This window comes from Mobula hypostoma, chromosome 2 (genome assembly GCF_963921235.1).
Source record: "Mobula hypostoma chromosome 2, sMobHyp1.1, whole genome shotgun sequence".
NCBI classification, from domain to species: Eukaryota; Metazoa; Chordata; class Chondrichthyes; order Myliobatiformes; family Myliobatidae; genus Mobula; species Mobula hypostoma.
In genome coordinates, this window is record NC_086098.1 from 146988285 (window position 1) to 147007443 (window position 19159).

The 19159-nt window shown below is 40.6% G+C and overlaps 1 protein-coding gene across 2 annotated transcripts in view; it reads right to left on the reverse strand.

Moving 5' to 3' along the window:
• si:ch211-278j3.3 (E3 ubiquitin-protein ligase RNF19A) overlaps window positions 1-19159 on the reverse strand; it is an 86416-nt gene that overhangs the window by 15143 nt on the left and 52114 nt on the right. For both annotated transcript variants that reach the window (XM_063040855.1, XM_063040856.1), the window contains exons 4-5: window positions 11908-12052; window positions 1393-1555 (exon numbers count right to left, since the gene is read on the reverse strand). In XM_063040855.1, the coding sequence (XP_062896925.1) occupies window positions 1393-1555; window positions 11908-12052 (308 nt within the window). The remainder of the gene's footprint in view (window positions 1-1392; window positions 1556-11907; window positions 12053-19159) is intronic.

A 19159-nucleotide genomic window follows, 5' to 3' on the forward strand; every position in this document is an offset into this window, starting at 1 on the left:
GCTGATCCTTTTAATCTACTCTAAGATCAATCTAACCTTCCCTCTGACATAACCCTCCACTTTTCTACCATCCATGTGCCTATCTAATGTATCAGCCTCCACCTCCACCTCAGCAGTGAATTCCATGTACCCACCACTGTGTGTAAAAAAATACTTACTTTGACATCTCCCTAATACTTTCCTCCAATCACCTTGTATTAGCTGTTTCCACCCTGGGAAAAAGTCTCTGGCTATCCATTCAATCTATGCCATTTATTATCTTGTACACCTCTATCAAGTCACCTCTCATTCTCCTTCACCCCAGAGAGAGAAGCCCTAGCTTGCTCAACTTGTCCTAATAGTTTCATGTCAATAATAAAACTATTTAGGACCAGAAGGCACAGCCTTAGAATAGAGGGAAGCCCCTGTAGAACAGAAATGTGAAGTAATTTATTTAGCCAAAGGGTGGTGAATCTGTGGACAGCTGCGAAGGTCAAGTGGTTAGGTATATTTAAAGTGAAGGTTGGTAGGTTCTTGATTAGTAAGGGCATCCAAAGTTATGGGGAGAACAGAGGAGAATGGGGTTGAGAGGGATAATAAATCAGCCATGACAGAGTGATGGAGGAAACTCGATGGGCTGAATGGCCTAATTATACACTTATGCCTGATGGTCTAAAATGCATCGACTTATTCCACCGAGATGCAACACAGAGCGTCATAGGAAGTCATTCCTGCCTGTAGCCATCAAACTTTACAACTCCTCCCTTGGAGGGTCAGACACCCTGAGCCAATAGGCTGGTCCTGGACTTATTTCATAATTTACTGGCATAATTTACATATTACTATTTAACTATTTATGGTTCTATTACTATTTATTATTTATGGTGCAACTGTAACGAAAACCAATTTCCCCCGGGATCAATAAAGTATGACTATGACTATATTGCTTTAACACCACGTTACTAAAGCAAAAGGAGGGTTCATTCGTTACGTGCCATGTAGTATGACGTAGGCGATTATGTGATCATGTCCTTTCCATGACCATGATAGCTCTTGGCAATTTTTTCCACAGAAGTGGTTTGCCATGGCCTTCTTCTGGGCAGCATCTTTACAAGATGGGTGACCCCAGCCATTATCAATACTCTTCAGAAATTGTCTGCCTGGTGTCAGTGGTCACATAACCAGGACTTGTGGTATGCACCAGCTGCTCATATGACCCTGATCGGTATTGGGGGGGGGGGGCGGGGGACTAAGCAGGTGCTACACCTTGCCCAAGGGTGACCTGCAGTCTAGTGGAGGGAAGGAGTGCCCTACACCTCCTTTGGTAGAGATGTATCTCCATCCTGCCACCCAAAGAGGCAGGTAACATTGCAAATCCAAAAGGTCTGTGTATGATTTCAAAGTCCATCTTACCTTTCGTCCCACGTAGATGGGGAGACCGACCATCATAACCGGAACAGCAATGCCAGCAATCAGTGTAATGCCAACTGGAGCACCAACCAACATGCCCACTTGCCAGAGAATCTTCTTCTTCCGACTCCATGGTTTCTTCCCCCAGAATGTGCAGCCAGATGGACTAGAAACACAACAATATAAAAGTTAGAAAGGATCAGCTCCCTTTGGAAACAAAGGCAGTGACTTCCCAGAAACCATTAAATGCAGGAAGCACAGGGCAATAAAATGCAAAAACATCTAAAAGCTGCAAATAAATGCATGGAAAGAATGTCTCAATGGGCAATGGGAGAGCCAATCTCAGTGAGAAACTGATGTCAAACAATGCTATCTCACTCTCTCAGCAACTTTTTTCCCCCAATCTTTCTTACTGCAATACAAACCTCTCCCTAATAAATGTTACACATGAATAGACCTAATATTCAGAACTATTGAGAAACCATTCAATCCATCACATTTATGTTCTGGACAAAGGTCACACTGGTTTCGTTAGTGAAGCTACAGTTTGCAGCCAAGCTTGCACTCTTGAAAATTCAACTCCATGTCATTGACCTGCCGAAGAGATATTCTATCATCAACATTCACTAAAAAGAGTTGTTTTATCATCCATTATCAGGGGCCCCCCCATCCAGTTCATGCTCTCTTCTCGCTGCTGCCATCAGGAAGGTGGAACAGGAGCCTCAGGACCCACAGTATCAGGATCAGGAACAGTCATTACCCCACAACCACCAAGATCTTGAACCAGAGAGGATAACTTCACTTACCCCAACACTGAACTATGGGCTCACTTTCAAGGACTCTTCATCTCATCTTCTCTCTATTCATTGATGGTTATTTTTCACTTTTGTTTTTGCAGTGTTTGTTATCTTTTGCATATTGGTTGTTTGTCCGTCCTGTTGAGTGTGGTCCTTCGTTGATTCTATTGTATTTCTTTGTATTTACCACAAATGCTCGCATGAAAACTACTCTCTAGGTTGTATATGGTGACATTTATAAACTTTGATAATAAATTTACTCTAAACTTTGATCCTGTCCCTCTAGGCGTCACTTTTCTCCAGTAGAATCTTTCTGCACGAGAGTGTCTTTGTCATTAGCCCCTATATATAAGCACAATCCTGAATGTTGAAGGGTCTTACTGAATTTTGTCCCTCCTTTGATTATCTTAGCTGTTATAAATACAACATGACGCAATCATCTGCAAACATCACACTTCCATCATGATGAGGGGAAGATCACCAATTAAGCTCAGGATGATGGCTTTGGGTTTTTACCCTGAGGAAGTGCAGTCATGGAAAAACAGACTTCTAACATCAGCTGCTTTTTTGCTTTTGGAACTGCAGCAACATCCCAAGACAATTCCCATCTACATCAGTCTTACTGACACCACATTCTACCTTGTTGATTTTGTATCATAATCATTCGTCATTGGTGTGACCCTGACATTTAACTTTTTTTTTCTATTTAACCTAAATTTTGCCTATTTATTATATTTTTGTGTGACTATGTTTACTTATATGTGCTTTGTGCTGTGTGTGACTGCTGGCACTGTGTTTTGCACCTTGGCCCAGGAGGAACATGGTTTTGCCTTTCTGTATTCACGGGTTGGGTGGCAGGGGTGGTAGGGTGGAGATACATCTCTACCAAAGGAGGTGCAAAGCTCTCCTTCCTTCCGCAGGTGTACAGGTCATCCAAGAGTAAGGTGTAGCACCTGCTTAGCACCCCCCCTCCCCCACCGATCAGGGTCACGAGAAGCCAGAGGAGCAGGTGGTGGATGGTCGTATGAGCAGCTGGTGCATATTGTAAGTCCTGGTTAAGCAGCCACTGACGCCAGGCAGACAATCTCTGAAGAGTATTTATTGATAATGACTGGGGTCACCCAACTTGTCAAAACACTGCCTAGAAGAAGGCAATGGCAAATCACTTCAGTAGAAACATTTGGCAAGAACAATCATAGTCATGGAAAGACCATGATCGCCCATGTCATACAACACATAACGAATGAACGTATTCTTGGGTATTCATGTATGGTTGAATGACAATTAAACTTCAACTATTTCAAATGAAGTTCAAATGAAGCCTGCAATGAGGTGTTTAATAGTGGCTCTACAGAGGCCAGAATGTGCATCGGTGAGCAGATTATTGCTTGTAAGTGACACTGCCTATCAACTCGTTGATATTTGAGAGAAATGATGGAATAGTATCAGACTAGATTGTAAATGCTTTATTTTCTGGGAAGAGAATATATACAGAGTGCCACAGTAGCACAGTGGTTAGCGTAATGCTATTACAGGTGAGGGCATCGGAGTTCAGTATTCAATTCCAGCACCATCTGCAAGGAGTTTGTATGTTCTCCCTGTGAACCCTGTGGGTTTCCTCCGGGTGCTCCAGTTTCCACCTATAGTCCAAAGAATTACTGGTTCATAATTGCTCATTGTAAATTGTTCTCTGATTAGGCTAGAGTTAATTAGGTGGGTTGCTGGGCAAGAAGGCCCTGTATCACTAAATAAATAAAGTGAATATATTTGGGTATTTCCAGTGACGCTGATGATTCAGTGATGGCTAACAGATCACGGAACATGTTATCAGAATCACGGTTAGCACACTGCCAACACCCAAAGACTTTCCTGTATCTGATAGGTGAACAATGAACAAACAGTTAATGTAATTAGCTGAGGCTAACATTAGTGCATAGGATGGATCACAAAAGGCCAAAGTGATTTATCCAGCCAGGCGGCTGTGGATTAGTTTTGTTTTTATGTGCTAGCTTCTATCACAGTTGAAGTCGGGGAGTTTTCTCTTTCATCTTCTGCTCCCTCTAATTACCCAGTCACACGCGGAAAGATTGCAGAGATTTGAGCCGATCAGTTGGTTGTGGCATTGTTCAGCTCCATCTGTGGGCTTAATGATGAAGTTTGAAATTACCAATCAGAATAAATTCCGTGCTGTTTCTGGTCAATGTTTTTATCAAGTAACTTTCTATGCAAGCAACACACATCAAAGTTGCTGGTGAACGCAGCGGGCCAAGCAGCATCTATAGGAAGAGGCGCAGTCGACGCAGGCGCAGATGCCTCTTCCTATAGATGCTGCTTGGCCCGCTGCGTTCACCAGCAACTTTGATGTGTGTTGCTTGAATTTCTAGCATCTGCAGAATTCCTGTTGTTTAACTTTCTATGCAAGATATCATTGGAGAGTTAAGAGATTAAGTAGTTAAAACCAAAATAAAATGACCAACCTATAATCTGATACAAAAGGACTTGCAGCCCTGACATACACGATAGTGGAAGTCTGCCTTTCACCCATCCCTCCACGTGCCACCAGGCTCACACTTCCAGTGGGGTTGCCTATTAGCTGTACAGAATAAACCCAGGCACAATGAACTAATAGCTTAGGACATACAGAGAGGTCCTCAGACTGTAAAATTAAACAGGGCTGGAAAACATTTTATTTTTTTTTAAACTTATTTAAGAGATACAACATGGAATGGTCCTTCCACCTCCACAACTGATTTAACCTTGGCCAAATCATGGGACAATTCACATTAAACAATTAACCTACCCGGTATGTCTTTGGAGTATATGGGCACCTGAAGAAAGCCCACACATTCCACGGGGAGGACAAACTCATTACAGAGGACATCAGAATTAAATTCTGAACTCCAACACCCCGAGCTGTAATAGCATCGTGCCAAGAGCTATGCCCACAATACCATGACTGAGTCACATTGTTGCTTGATCAATTTGTGCAATAGCTCTATCCAATTTTTGTCCAGTCATTTGATATAAACAGAGGGTTTTTACAGAGTCCAAGAGGCTGGTGATGTCCTTTTCCAATCTGGTATTTGGCTTTACTTGATGCATTCTGTGGCGATCTGACACAACTGAATGGCATTGGAAGACATATTAGGCCATAGTTAAGAACCAATCATGTCACACTGTGCCTAGGATCACATATGGGTGTTACGTACCCCGTAACTGGGTTGCCAAACCAGCAGAAATGGATCACTCAGTTGGAGTCTGGATTACTGGAACTAAGAAAGTTTTATTAAAGAAATAAGCAACACAGTACTCTAATCAAAAGGAGAATGAATACAACAGTTCAGCAATGATAAACACACATGTACACAGAAACTAGGGTAATAGGATCAATCAAGCTCTATCGTCGTCTAGGGGTAAATGACCAGTTTCATGCAAAGTTCAGTTCAATTGAGTTCAGTTCAGTTCACAGTAATCACTGCCGTGGCGATGGACGGGGCGGGGGGGAGGGGGGGAGGAGAGAGAGAGCAAAAGCGAATGAATATTCAAACGGCTTCCACACAGACCTTCGATATTCTTCACAGTCAGCTTTCAGGCGAGCCCTTTGTAATGTCTTCTGAGGTCACCGACTGTGACCCCTCCGTTTCCAGATACGATCGTTTCTCTGCGGTGAACCTGGCACCCAGGCAAGGGCGGACACACACCAGGTTCCCGCCGATGGTACCTTTCTACCCTGTGCGTCTATGGCTTGGTCCCGCGACCAGCCCTCCAAAACTCCCACCGACTTGTGGGAGGCGCACCGCTTCCAGGGTCTCGTTACCTCGTGGTGTCGTGTGTGTCCTGCCTTAGCGAACCTGTCCCTTTTTATCCCCCTGCTGGGGTATCACCTGTCCATCACTTCAAACAGTTCAGGGTTCAAAGAGGAGCCGGTCTTGACAGCTCTCCCGTCTCTTCATTAACATCTCCAAATGCTGCTCCATTGTTTTCCTTATCTCTCTTTCTCCTGAAGACAGGTGGCAGACCAACTGCTGATCCCACTGGTGCCAGCACAGGACAGTTAACATCTTAGTCTATGTGTACTTTCGTCACATGGGCCAAACCAGATATGGATTGACCTTTCTAAAAAGACATAGATGGGGATATTTATAACAATCTACCACCAGTCAAATTAATGGATTTGAAAATCTCTACTGTTACTGTGGAATTTGAATCCATGTCATCAGATATTAGTCAAGGCTTCCGAATTACTAGTCACAATTGTGGATACCAGGTCAGAGGTTGGAACGGCACAGAAGTGCAGCCGTTAGCGTAAAGCTATCACAACACCAGTGACCCAGGTTCAATTCCCACCGCAGTTTGTAAGGAATTTGCATGTTCACCCCGTGCCTGCACGAGTTTCCTCTGGGTGCCCCGGTTTCCTCCCACATTCTAAAGAGGCACAGGTTGGTAGGTTAAATGGTCATATGGGTGTAAATGGGTGGCACAGGCTTGTAGGGCCAGAACAGCCTGTTCCTATGCTGTATCTCGAAATAAATAAATATCCTGTGGAGAGTGCTTCAACGTCCCAACACTCCAAGACCACTTCAGCCATTCGTAAGAAGCTAATACAAGGCACAGAGGCTGCAGGATGTGCCATTTGTACAAGTGCTGTACACTGTCCTACCTGGGCTATTGGGACAGTGACCTTACACACCCACCATTCCAGCACTAGAATTACAGCAGCCAGTACATGAAAAAACCACCACCCTTGGGATCTCCTCCAAGTCATACAGCCAGTCAAGCTGCAAAGCAATTGCTGTTACCTCATTAAATCTGGAACCTTCCCCCACCCTCCCACTGCAAACAGTGGTTCAAGGTGGCTACACACCACCACCTTCTTAAGGGCAAACTGGGATGGGTAATAAATGCTTCTGTTGCCAGAAAATGAGTAAATAAAAATGTATCATTATCATTATGCCCTTTAGTGTGTGAGTGTAGGACCAGAGGGTACAGATTCAGAATAGAGGGACGGATATTTAGAACGGAGATGAGGAGGAAATTCTTTAGCCAAAGGATGGTGAATCTGCACCCAAAAAGTCGCCACTTAATGGTACCACCTTACCAGAATCAGTGGAATTAAATGCCATGAACATCTGTGAAGCCAAGTCATTGGGTATATCTAAAGTGGAGGTTGACAGGTTCTTGATTAGTCAGGGCATCAAAGGTTACGGGGAGAAGGCAGGAGAATAGGACTGAGCCCTGATGGAATGGTGGAGTAGACTCAATGGATTGAATGGCCTAATTCTGCTCCTCTGTCTTATGGTCTAAGATGAAATGACCAGCTGAAGTGGGATACAGACCTTGTGTACTAACTCTATAGAGTTCAGCTGTAGAACATTTATGGATTCTACAAGATTACAGATTAATTGTGAACTGTCTTCACCAAACCATGGCATCCTCAAACCTGCTCATTTACCTCAGTTTAGGCATTTCCTTCAGATGGTTGGGTTTTCACATGCACTTCTCCTAGAGCTGCCTGCTAAACTGACATCCTGGTATCTGCACAGCAAGGCACCATGGCAGCCACTGAACAGCAGAAAATAGGTTATTACTAAAATTGACGCAGCTACCTCTTCAATCATTTATCCCCATATGGAGTCCATCAGGAAACGAATACTAAATCGGTAAATTACTGTTACACGTACTGAGGTGCAGTGAAAAACTTGTCTTGCATACTGTCCATACAGATCAATTCATTTCCATGGTGCATTGAAAGTGATAACAGGGAAAGCAATAACAGAGTGCAGAATACAGTGTTATAGTTACAGAGAAGGTAGACAGTAAGGTCCAAGATAACCACAATGTAGATTGTGAGGTCAAGAATCCATCTTAATGCACTAGGGAACCATTCAATTGTCTTAGAATTATTCCAAAACACATTGGTGAATGACAGCTTCATGAATGCTAGAGAGCAATTCAGAAGCCCAGGGAGCTTAGCAAATTATTTTCAGTTTGAAATTCTTTTTCATGAATGGAGAGTTGAAGTAGAAAGCAAAGATTATTAATGTTAGACTCTGTGTGGTTTATTACTCCAGGAATAAAATGATGTCACAGAATCAGAACCAGGTTTAATATGCCATGAAATTTGTTGTTTTGCAACAGCAGTACAGTGCAATACATAATAAAAAAACTATAAATTACATAAATAAATAAATAAATAATTAAGTAGTGCAAAATTAGAGTTAAAAAAAAGTGACGTGGTATACATGGAATCACTGCCATTCAGAAATCTCATGGCGGAAGGGAAGAAGCTGTTCCTAAAACATTGAGTGTGTGTCTTCAGGCTCCCGTACCTCCTCCTTGGTGGTTACAATAAGAAGAGGGCTTGTCCTGGGTGATGTACAGTACAATGGATTAATATACTTTAAAGAGGAGAAAGCAACCTTTGACTCCTGCTCAATAGGGACCAGTGTATTTTCTGCTGCTTTTGTAGCTACTGTTGAAGACGTGGTGTGAAAACATGATGAACATTACGCAGGCTTCAGCAGCAGTGGTCTTACTTCTCTGCCTTTTACTTCAGCCACTAGTGTATGTGGAGGGGCAGCAGAACCCTTTGCTTTAAGGATTTCATCTGTACAGATTGTTGGCTGCCCACCCACCATCCTCTAAGCATTGTTGCCATCTTTTCCCATGCAGGAAACAACTCAGAATTTCTCCCATGGCTGTTTGATTAGAAGATAGCTGTGCAGACCTTCAACCCTGTTTGCTTTAGGTGATGGCTTATTTATATTCTAACTTTAATTACCATTGTTCTATGTTCCTTAGCTACAAAATATTTACCAAATTCAGTTCTGAAAGTTTCTAATGGCTTGGCACCCATGACATCCTTCAAAATTCTTGCTAAACAAAATGTGTATAATTGATGTTTAAAGAACATTACAACAAAATACAGGCCTTCAGCCCACAATGTTGTGCTGACCCTTTAATCTACTCTAAGATCAATCAAATCCTTCCCTCCTACTTTGCCATTCATTTTTTAAAAAATCATCCATGTGCGAATGTAAGAGTTTCTTAAACTTGCCTATGTAAGAGACTCTTAAATGTCCCTAATGTATTTGCCTCTACTACTCGCCCTGGCTGCGCATACCATGCACCCACCACTCTCTGTATAAATAATTCACCTCTGGCACCCCTTCTATACTTTCCTCCAATCATTTTTAAATTATGCCCCCTCGTATTAGCCATTTCAACCCTGGGAAAAATTCTCTATCCATTTGTTCTATGCCTCTTTTGTTGATGTTTTTCTTGTGAATGCTGCTTATCTGATGCAATGCATCTGTGATGCTGTGGCAAGCAAGTTTTCCATTGCACAGGTACAATGTGCAGAAGACAATAAACTTGACTTTGACTTTTGAGAGATAGTGCACTGATCCAAGTGTGGAAAGAGTATCTTTTATAACATTGCTAAATGAATGAGCTCTAGTCTCAAGAGTCGATCTACTTGTTCTGAATTACTCTTGTATCTGTCATCTCCTTTTAAACATTTTTATCTGCCCTCAGCATTCCAGACTCAAGGGAACAACAATCTAATCTTAGTTCACTTAAATATCTGAAATATTTTGTGGTCGTTAAAAGAAACTAACATCAAGAGGGCTGAATCTAATATGAAGAATGTCAAATGAGAAAATGAAACTCAAGTGTTTTTCTTTTCATCAGAGCAAGAACAAATTGTGGAGTATGTTGCCTGGAGTAGGGAACATTACAGTCTCCATGTTAGGAAAGAGGGCAATGGGACATTTATATGAGAATTAAAGAAAAACAGATGTGATTTTTACCCACAAGCCAGAGTCCAACAACTAACTACCTTTCCAGTTAAAGCAGTAATTTACTCGTACTATTTCCATTTCAGTCAGAACATGCATTGCATGCAATGCGGTCTCCTCTACAGTGGGAAAATCAAAAGCAGATTGTATGACTGCTCTGCAGAACACCTCCTTTCAGACTGCAAGGGTGACCTCAGCCAGTCACTTCAACCTTCTCTCCTCACTAAGACTCTTTCATCTGGTCTCACAAAAACTAAGTTCAAACAACAAATCATCTTCCCATTAGGCACATTACAGTCTTAATTCAGACTGCAAGGGTGACCTTAGCTAATCACTTGAATCCTCTATTCTCACTATGACTCTTATACCCAGTCCCACAAAATCCAAGATCAAAAAACAATTCATCTTCGCAATAGGCACATTACAGCCTTAAACTTGTAATTTATCAGTTTCAAGTAATCAGTAATCTTAGCCCTGTATTTCATTTTTATACATTCAGAGCCATTTTCCCTTCTGCCCTCTTCCTACCACTGATATTCTCTGTTTATACTACTATCCCTCTTTTCCAAAAACTCGTTTCTCAAAAATGTCCGAATTCTGATGTGTTGATAATGAGCTAAGACTTTATCCATTTAGAGTCATAGAACACTGCAGCACAGAAACAGGCCATTCGGCCCCTCTAGTCCATGCCAAACCATTAATCTGCCTAGTCTCTTCAACCTGTACCCAGGCCATCACCCTCCATTCCCCTCCCATCCATGTACCTATAAAACTTCTCTTAAACATTGAAATTGAAATCACATCCATCACCCGTGTTGGCAGCTCCTTCCACACTCTCACCACCCTCTGAGTGAAGAAGTTCCCCCTCATGTTCCCCTTCGATTTCTTTTCTTTCAATCCTGTGTGCCCTGCTGAGCATGACCAACATTCACTTCTGTTACCAAGTTTATTTCCAGTATAATAAATCTACTGGATACCCAGGGTGAAAAATGAAGCATTAATCATGAACTGGATCAAACTGCTGACCTTTTAAATATACTCCATTTTAAGAAGATGCAGCAAATAAGTAGACTATCCCACAAGAGATGAGTGAAAAATAAACCACATTATTGCTGATGAGGCTTAGCTGCGTCTGTAGTGCTGTAAAGATCCAAAATTCCCTATCACTACCCTCGCAACCCACCCACCCCCGCTTCAAGCAGGTGGAAAGAATTACTTCATTACGCATATTTGAAGGATTTGCAGATCTGAAGATCTTTTTCTGTCCATATAAAAACATGGAAAAAATAGAGTCAAGAAAATCACACATCAGCAATAAATCAATTCAAACTAAAGAACATAAACAGCACAGCACGTGCCCTTCAGCCAATAATGTTGTGCCGACTCTACCTACTCCTAGATCAACCTAACCTTTCCCTCCCTCCCACATAGCCCTCCATTTCTCTAAATGTCCAGTCTGCACTGTTACCTTGAGCCAGATTCCTCAGTTGGCATATCATGTAATTCAGTGCTAGACTCCCCAAATATACATGCCTGACCTACAGTCCCAACTGCTAACTGAACCTTTAACATAATGACGTAATATGAGGGAAGCAAGGAGGACTGGAAATCGGCTCTTGTTGCTGATTAGCAGAGAGGGCAGAAGAAGAGGGGAAAATCACTACTTAGCTAAAGTGCAGGTAACACTTTCTTGTCCCTTCACTTATTTGTGAATAGTTAACAGGCACAGGGCAGAAAGACTTAACATAAATACAAGGCAATATTTATAGCTGAGTCCAGTGGTAGCTGGCCTCAGCTATAAAATATTCTCTATTCATTGTTTTGGATTTGTACATAGTGTGAATCCCCATTCAAAAGCTGCACAACAGATGAAACCCTGCTTGGGCAGTTCTATATATGGTTGTGAATAGATTTGTCTGTACCTGAGGTAGTGCAGGTCTGTAATTTCCTTCATGCACAGCCAGCAGAACTGGCAACCACACACAGCACAGGTCATCCTGTTGCAGCTCCCATCATTCATCTTCAGGATAAACGCACCACATCGTGGACACGGCTTGATTTCTTCAGCTACAGAAGGGAGGGATTGGGGGAGAGAAGCACAGTCTTTCTTACTTTACAGGTAAGAAATCTCAGATTAGTGCCCTCCAACCACCCACCAATCTTCTTCTTGCTTTCCCCAACTCATCCGAGCATTTGCAAGCTTACTGGATCATATTCATAGAACCTGGGGTGTCATGGTAGAGTAGCGGTTAACACAACGCTATTATAGCTCGGGACTCAGAGTTCAGAGTTCAATTCCAGCACTGTCTATAGGGAGTTTGTATGTTCCCCCCATGACCATGTGGATTTCTTCCTGCGGGCTAAAGATGTACTGATCAATAGATTAATTGGTCATTGTAAATTGTCCTACAATTAGGCTAGGGTTAAATAGGTGGGCTGCCAGTTGGCAAGGCTCGAAGAACCAGAAGGGCCTGTTCCATGCTGTATCTCTAAATAAATAAAATAAAATAAACACAGAACAGGCTCTTTAGCCCATGATGTTGTGCCGACCTTTAACCAACTCCAAGATCAATCTAACCCTTCCCTCCCACTTAACCCTCTACTTTACTTTCAAGGTGATCTAACTGGATAAAGAGAAGGAAGTAATGAACAGAAGGACATAATTCCATTGCTGAATGAACACACTTAATCAGCAATTATAGATTCAAAGCTGACAGCAACCACTGAACTTGTGACGTACAGTAACGTCTTTTGCAGTCTACCAGTACAAACTCAAACTTACACTTGTCACTTTAATTTTCCTTGTCCTCCTAAACTGTCCCAATGAATCTCAGGTAAGTTTGAGAAACAGCACCATATTTTCTCTCGTTACATTACTGCTACTAGACTTGATGAATTCAACCATTTCGGCCTGATATCCTATATTTCCTTCAGCATTTTCCCTCTTCAATTTCAAATTTCCTTTGTCTATTTTCATTTACATCACCTCCAGACAAATCTTTCTGTTCGCTAGTACTAACCACCATCTTTCATGCATTGCCACTACTTCCAATCTTTCTTTTATAGACACCATCACCGACACCACCCTACCCACCTTCAAGGGCATTTATACAGAAAGGTGCTGGAAAAAGGCCAGTAACATCATGAAGGATCCCATCCACCTTCCTCATGGACTGTTTGTCCCCCGTCCATCAAGGAGAAGGCTAGGTAGCATCCATGCCAGGACCACCAGACTCAAGAACAGATACTTCCCCCAAGCAGAAAGGCTGATCAAAGCCTCCACCCACCAACTTCACCACTACTTTATTATTTCCCATCAGTCACCTTACTTAGAGCCTACCAGCACTTTATGGACATACAATAAATCTACGCATATAAGCTATCTTATGTATTTATCCTTTATTGCATTTTTTTATTATTATGTTCTTTATCTTCTGTGTTTATTTTGTGCTGCATTGGATCCAGAATAACAATTATTTTGTTCTTCTTACATTTGTGTGCAAGAAATGACATTAAACAATCTTGAATCTTGTATTGTACACCTTCCCTGTTGTTCTCTCTATCCTGTTCCTCCACAACTTTGCAATCTTGATGCAAGGTCATCAACGTGAAACATCAACTGCTTCTCTCTCCACAGATGAAACCCTGTTTACAGCAGATTTAAATATTGTTGTGGATCTACCCTAAGTATAGCATGTCTGAAACCTCCTTCACGCACAGCCTGCAAAACATAGCCTAGCTTGCTGAATATTTCCAGCATGTTCCATTTTTATTGTAAATTTCCACCTTCAGCAATACTTGACTTGTGAAATATTTGTGCATACAAGGAATTTTCCTGGTCTTGGCAAAGCCTGGTTTCTGCTGCAGGGCAGAAAGTGTAGACTGAAATTCAGCCAAGGATTTGTCTACTGGTACCTCTTCCAATGGAAATATTCATTCTCAGTTCCAAAATCCCAGGGAGTTGAATAGCTTACTGAAACACTCTTCAGCTTCATTCAGAAAGAAAGGCTAAGCCTTGAGAGAAGCTCTGTGCCAGAACCACATCTCAAAGGACTTAACAGAATTTTAAAATATTCAGATTTAAAATGGATATCATTCTCTACTCCCTACCCAGTCACACTTTCAAATCTGAAGGAGACACCCTGCATTAGAGAACAAAAGTGTTTTGTTCAGACATCAATTAAGGCAACATTTGGCAGTAGCAAAATATCTTAAAGGCATTCATGCGTACAGTTTGCCAATAAGTTGCTTTATTTTTGAATTTTCAAGGTCATTTGCTTAGACCATAAGCTGCAATTTGGTGGTACTTCACTGATTTCCAATTCATTGCTCAAGATTACTGGGAAAAGAAATGACAATTATCACAATTATCAGAAAAAAACAATTTAGCATCAGCAACACTGAATGAGGCATTGATTTTCACTGCTGAATGAAATCAGAACAAGTGCGTGATATAATCAAGAAATGTGTTTTAATGTTATTTAAAAGGAAAATTTACTCAAGATCCAGGGATCCTCTTGATTACTTCGGTCTTCTATTCACCAAGCCTCTACGCATACGCGGGATAACAGGAATTAAAAAAGAAATAGTTATAGGTATCACTAGTGCAAACAGCATTCTACATAACTTACTGAGAGAACCTGTAAGAAGTGTAGATATAGTCTGTGTTTTAAAGGAATCAGGCTCATGGGCATAAAATGTGTAGGATACCTAATTAATTCTTCCTACAGTAATTTCATACTAAATTTTGTTTGGGTGTGTGCTGGGGGGGGGCGGGGTGTTGGAGGAAGGGAAAGGAAAGGTATTATGATCCATTTACCTTGTTGACAAGAAAAGATGGTGAGCTTGCCACATACTTTTCAGTAAATCACTTTGCATGATACTGGGTATAATTATTAGACATGGCCAGCATCAGGCTATACTTGGCAGATACTGAACATGCAGATTTCAGTTCATGCAAAACTTATTCCACTCAACAAAACTGTAGTCTAGCCTGTTTAGTCTAAGGAGTAAATGAGTCCTTTGTGAAAAGGGAGTTATTATGAGTTGATGTCATTTGCCAGGCAATTTTCTGTCCACATTTGGCAGCAGTACTCAATAGTTAGTCTCTGGAATCTTTAAAGTCTGTAAACAAATTGAACATTTCCAGTTTGTAGATTAAAAAATAAGTGAGAAATTAGAAAATGTGGATGTGATTTAATAAAATTATTATTAAATAAAATGATTTACCTAGGTATTTCAAACACTATTTGGAGGGTGCATTAAATACAGTGATTATTTTGCAAGACACAAGATTTGTATAGTCTAAATTTTCCACAATTTATCTCACCATTGTGCCACTGATGCAGGAATCAGTGAATGTTCAGTAAATAGACCTTAATTGGCACACAAATTGTCACAGCTACAGCCTCAACCTAGTTAATTATTGTACATCAAGAATTCTGAGGACATAAGAATGCAAGAGATTCTGCAGGCGCAAGAATCCTTGCGACAATTTGATACATTTAACTTTATACGAGTTCATCTTCTTGCCTGAGTGTTTGAAAGTTAATATTTAAGTACTCAACGAACACCAGGCTTGCATACAATAAACACTTCTCAACTAACAGAAAACGTTGCTTTTCTGAACCGAGGTCTGCTGAAAATACAGCTCACAGTTCAATCCCGATCTTGATTTGTTCATATAAAACACATCACTAACCTAAATAAGTATTCCATAGACATGTTTTTAATTTACTAAATAAACAAACCAAGAATCATTACTGGAGAATGCACGATTGGTAACAATTATTGGAGATTGCACACCGCTCACTATAAGTGACATAAATCATCAAAAATGCAGTTCTTCTTGTTGCCAAACAAAAATGTCATCAAGCCTTATTTCATTCGAATGCGCCAATTAAAATGCTTCTAATAAAACGGTTGGATGAGACTAGAAATAGAGGTTATGGGTTGAGGGTGAAAGGTGAACTGTTTAAGAGCAACATGAGGGGAACTTCTTCATTCAGAGGGTGGTGAGAGTGTGGAACAAGCTGCCCACAAAAGTGGGTGCAGATTTGATTTCAACATTTAAAAGAAACTTGGGTAGGTACACGGATGAGAAGGGTATAAAGAGATATGGTCTAGGTACGGGTCAATGGGATTAGGCAGATTAATAGTTTGGCACAGATTTGATAGGCCGAAGGACCTGTTTCTGTGCTGTTTTATTCCATGACTCAATTACTCTATTTCCACAGCTTGACCCAGCATGTCCCAGGAAACGCTTTATTATCAAGCCCTTTTTTCACATGTGATCTTATATGTAAATTTAAAATATCTAAAATTAATTCAAGTGATATAGGGATCAGATACTTAATTCTAGATAACAGTAGGACTCTTGCAGAGGACAGGTGGAAGCTCTCTTCATATCTCCTTATGGCTAATATCACCAAGGAAATAACTTAATTGGAGAAGTATACTAATAATTAGTGTAGGAATACACTAATTCAACTTATTTTTAAAACTAATATTCCTCAGTAGTGCTGTTACATTTTGATTAGAGGAAAGTATGGGGGGGGGGTGGGAATGTCATAGGTATGTGTCTGTTTCTTTTTTTACACAGAGAGTAGTGGGTGTGCCAGAGTTGATGGTAGAGGCAGATATATTAGGGACATGTAAAAGATTCTTACATAGGCACATGGAGGATAAAAAATGGAGGGCTATGTAGGAGGGAAGAGTTAGATTGATCTTAGAGTAGGTTAAAAGGCCAGACATCCCACTTCTCCCGGAACTTCCGGGAGTCTCCCGCATATTAATGGTGGCTCCCTGATGCCCGCAAATTATATACAATATCACGGAAATCAATTTTTTTGAGAGCGAGTGAGAGAAAAGCAAGAGAGAGCGAGAGCAAGCAAGCGAGAGAGTGAGCGAGAAAGCGAGAGCGTGCGAGCGACCACGAGAGAGAGAGAGAGAGAATGCAAGCAAGAGAGTGAGCGAGAAAGCGAGAGCATGCGAGCGACCACGAGAGAGAGAGAGAGAGCGCGTGAGAGAGCGCGAGCGCGAGCAGGCGCGCCATTGCAGAGTGTTCCAAAAAAAAAAGTACATCACCCCAGACTACACTAAAGTGTACCCCTGCCTAATAGGGGTCAAAATAATGACAGTGTTGCACGCTGCACTGTTTGCAACAGTGACTGTACTATTGCCCATGGTGGGTTAAGACTGTAAAAGACATGTTGAGGTGAGTTTAACAGGTGTCATTTGTTCATTAGCATAGCTAACGTTATTTAAACTAGCTGGCCAGCTGCTAAGGAGCTACTCTATTGCAGACATCCCACCTCTCCCGGAAGTCTCCCGCAAATTGATGGTGCTACCTCCCTGAAATGAGTTTTTGCAGGGTGGGATGTCTGAAAGGTTGGCACAATTTTGTGGGCCAAAGGGCCTGTACTGTGCTGTATTATGCTCTACGTACAAATTTCACGCATAAAAGTTGTTCAGAATCATATAAGAGACATATAACATCTCTTGTACTATGGATTATTTCCAGGCAAGAAATAACCTCAAAAGCAAGTACCCCTATCTCTCGTCGGTAAATCACCTAGTTAAATACTTCAATTTAGAATTTTGAATATTTAAAAGTTAGAATTAGCTTTGCTGGCAAGAGTGGTATACAAGCTAACTAAATAGGTGACATACCTCCAACATATTTGAAGACAACCATACTAGTACCTGTTAAGTAAATAACCCACACAGTTAATTGACCTTAAAAGTTAGAGAGAGGTTGGGTGAATTACTGGAATGGTAACAGGGTGCTGGTTTGCAGTTATGGGGAGAAACTTGGCTTGACATTCTTTAGAGCATTGATGGTTAAGAAGACGTGTTCAAAAATATGACGCCTTTTGTTAGACCAAATACAGAATAGGAAACAGAAAAATCAGATTTATAGGAAATGGGTTAGACAAAAAAAACTTTTTATATGTTATACCATGACATTTTAGAATTCATTGCCTGAAAATCCAAAAGGGGAAAAAAATCCAAAGGGGCAAAATCGAAAGGGGAACCGGATACATACCCAAAATGGAGACATTTGTATGCCTATGGGAGAGAGAAAGGGATGACATTGAGTTGACAGCTCTTTCAAAATGATTCTGTCAATTGATTTAATGGCTCCCAATTCTTGACCAAGAAAAATATATCAGGCATAAAATCTAAATTTATGATATTTACTTCCCCTAAGTCTGTAAAATGTCCAAAAGCTGGATATAATGCATCATTTCCATTTCACTCTTTCTGTATGTTTATAATTGATTCATGGTCTAAAATGAAAAGATTTCTAAATTGCCTCACATTTACTTCTCCTCCACAGAACGGCTGAATAACGAACAGGCTCTGTTCTTACATACATCTGTAAGTCCGTAAGTCAGAAAATACATAAAATCACTTGATACATCAACACTATGTAAGGAATGAGGCCAAAAGCATATGAATGATAAGAACAATTACCAAAAGTGGAATGAGAAAGGGAACAAATATGTATCTAGGATTTTTGAACTTAATATCTTTATGGCAGTTTTTTTTAATACGTAGGGTAGTTGATCACTTGGGCTTTCATAGCCTGAGAACAGTCTATACTACCTTAATTACTCATTTTTACTTCATACATCATCCCTTACTTCATTTACTATTCTTTTTCTCAGACATTCTTTCCTTACAGTTATACACTTTGAAATCCAATATGATAATACTGTTTAAAATATAATGAAAAACATAACCAAATAGACAAGTTAAATTTTAACTATCAAACTATCTTTAAAAAGTCTACAGCACAATCAAACCAAACATTATGTCACTATGATTACAGTGAAAATTTGGAAATTTAATGCAGGGTTGATTCATTTATGAAAAATAACAACAGGCAGTGACGAATCAATCTTCAATACAGTAATGGAAACAAAACCTATATAAACAGCAATAGAAATAATTATTTTCTTTTAAATATATTATCATCCTTAATGAGGAGATTTTGTTATGTTTATTCTATTCATTTTTCTTTTGTCCTGATACAAGAATCCTGGATATCTCAAATTGACCAAAGATGCTGGTGGACAAACATCGAAACGGGTAGGTTTCAATTCACAGCAAGAGAATGAACAGCTACTAAATTAAAATTGTTCCAATTTATTTATACTTTTTCTAATT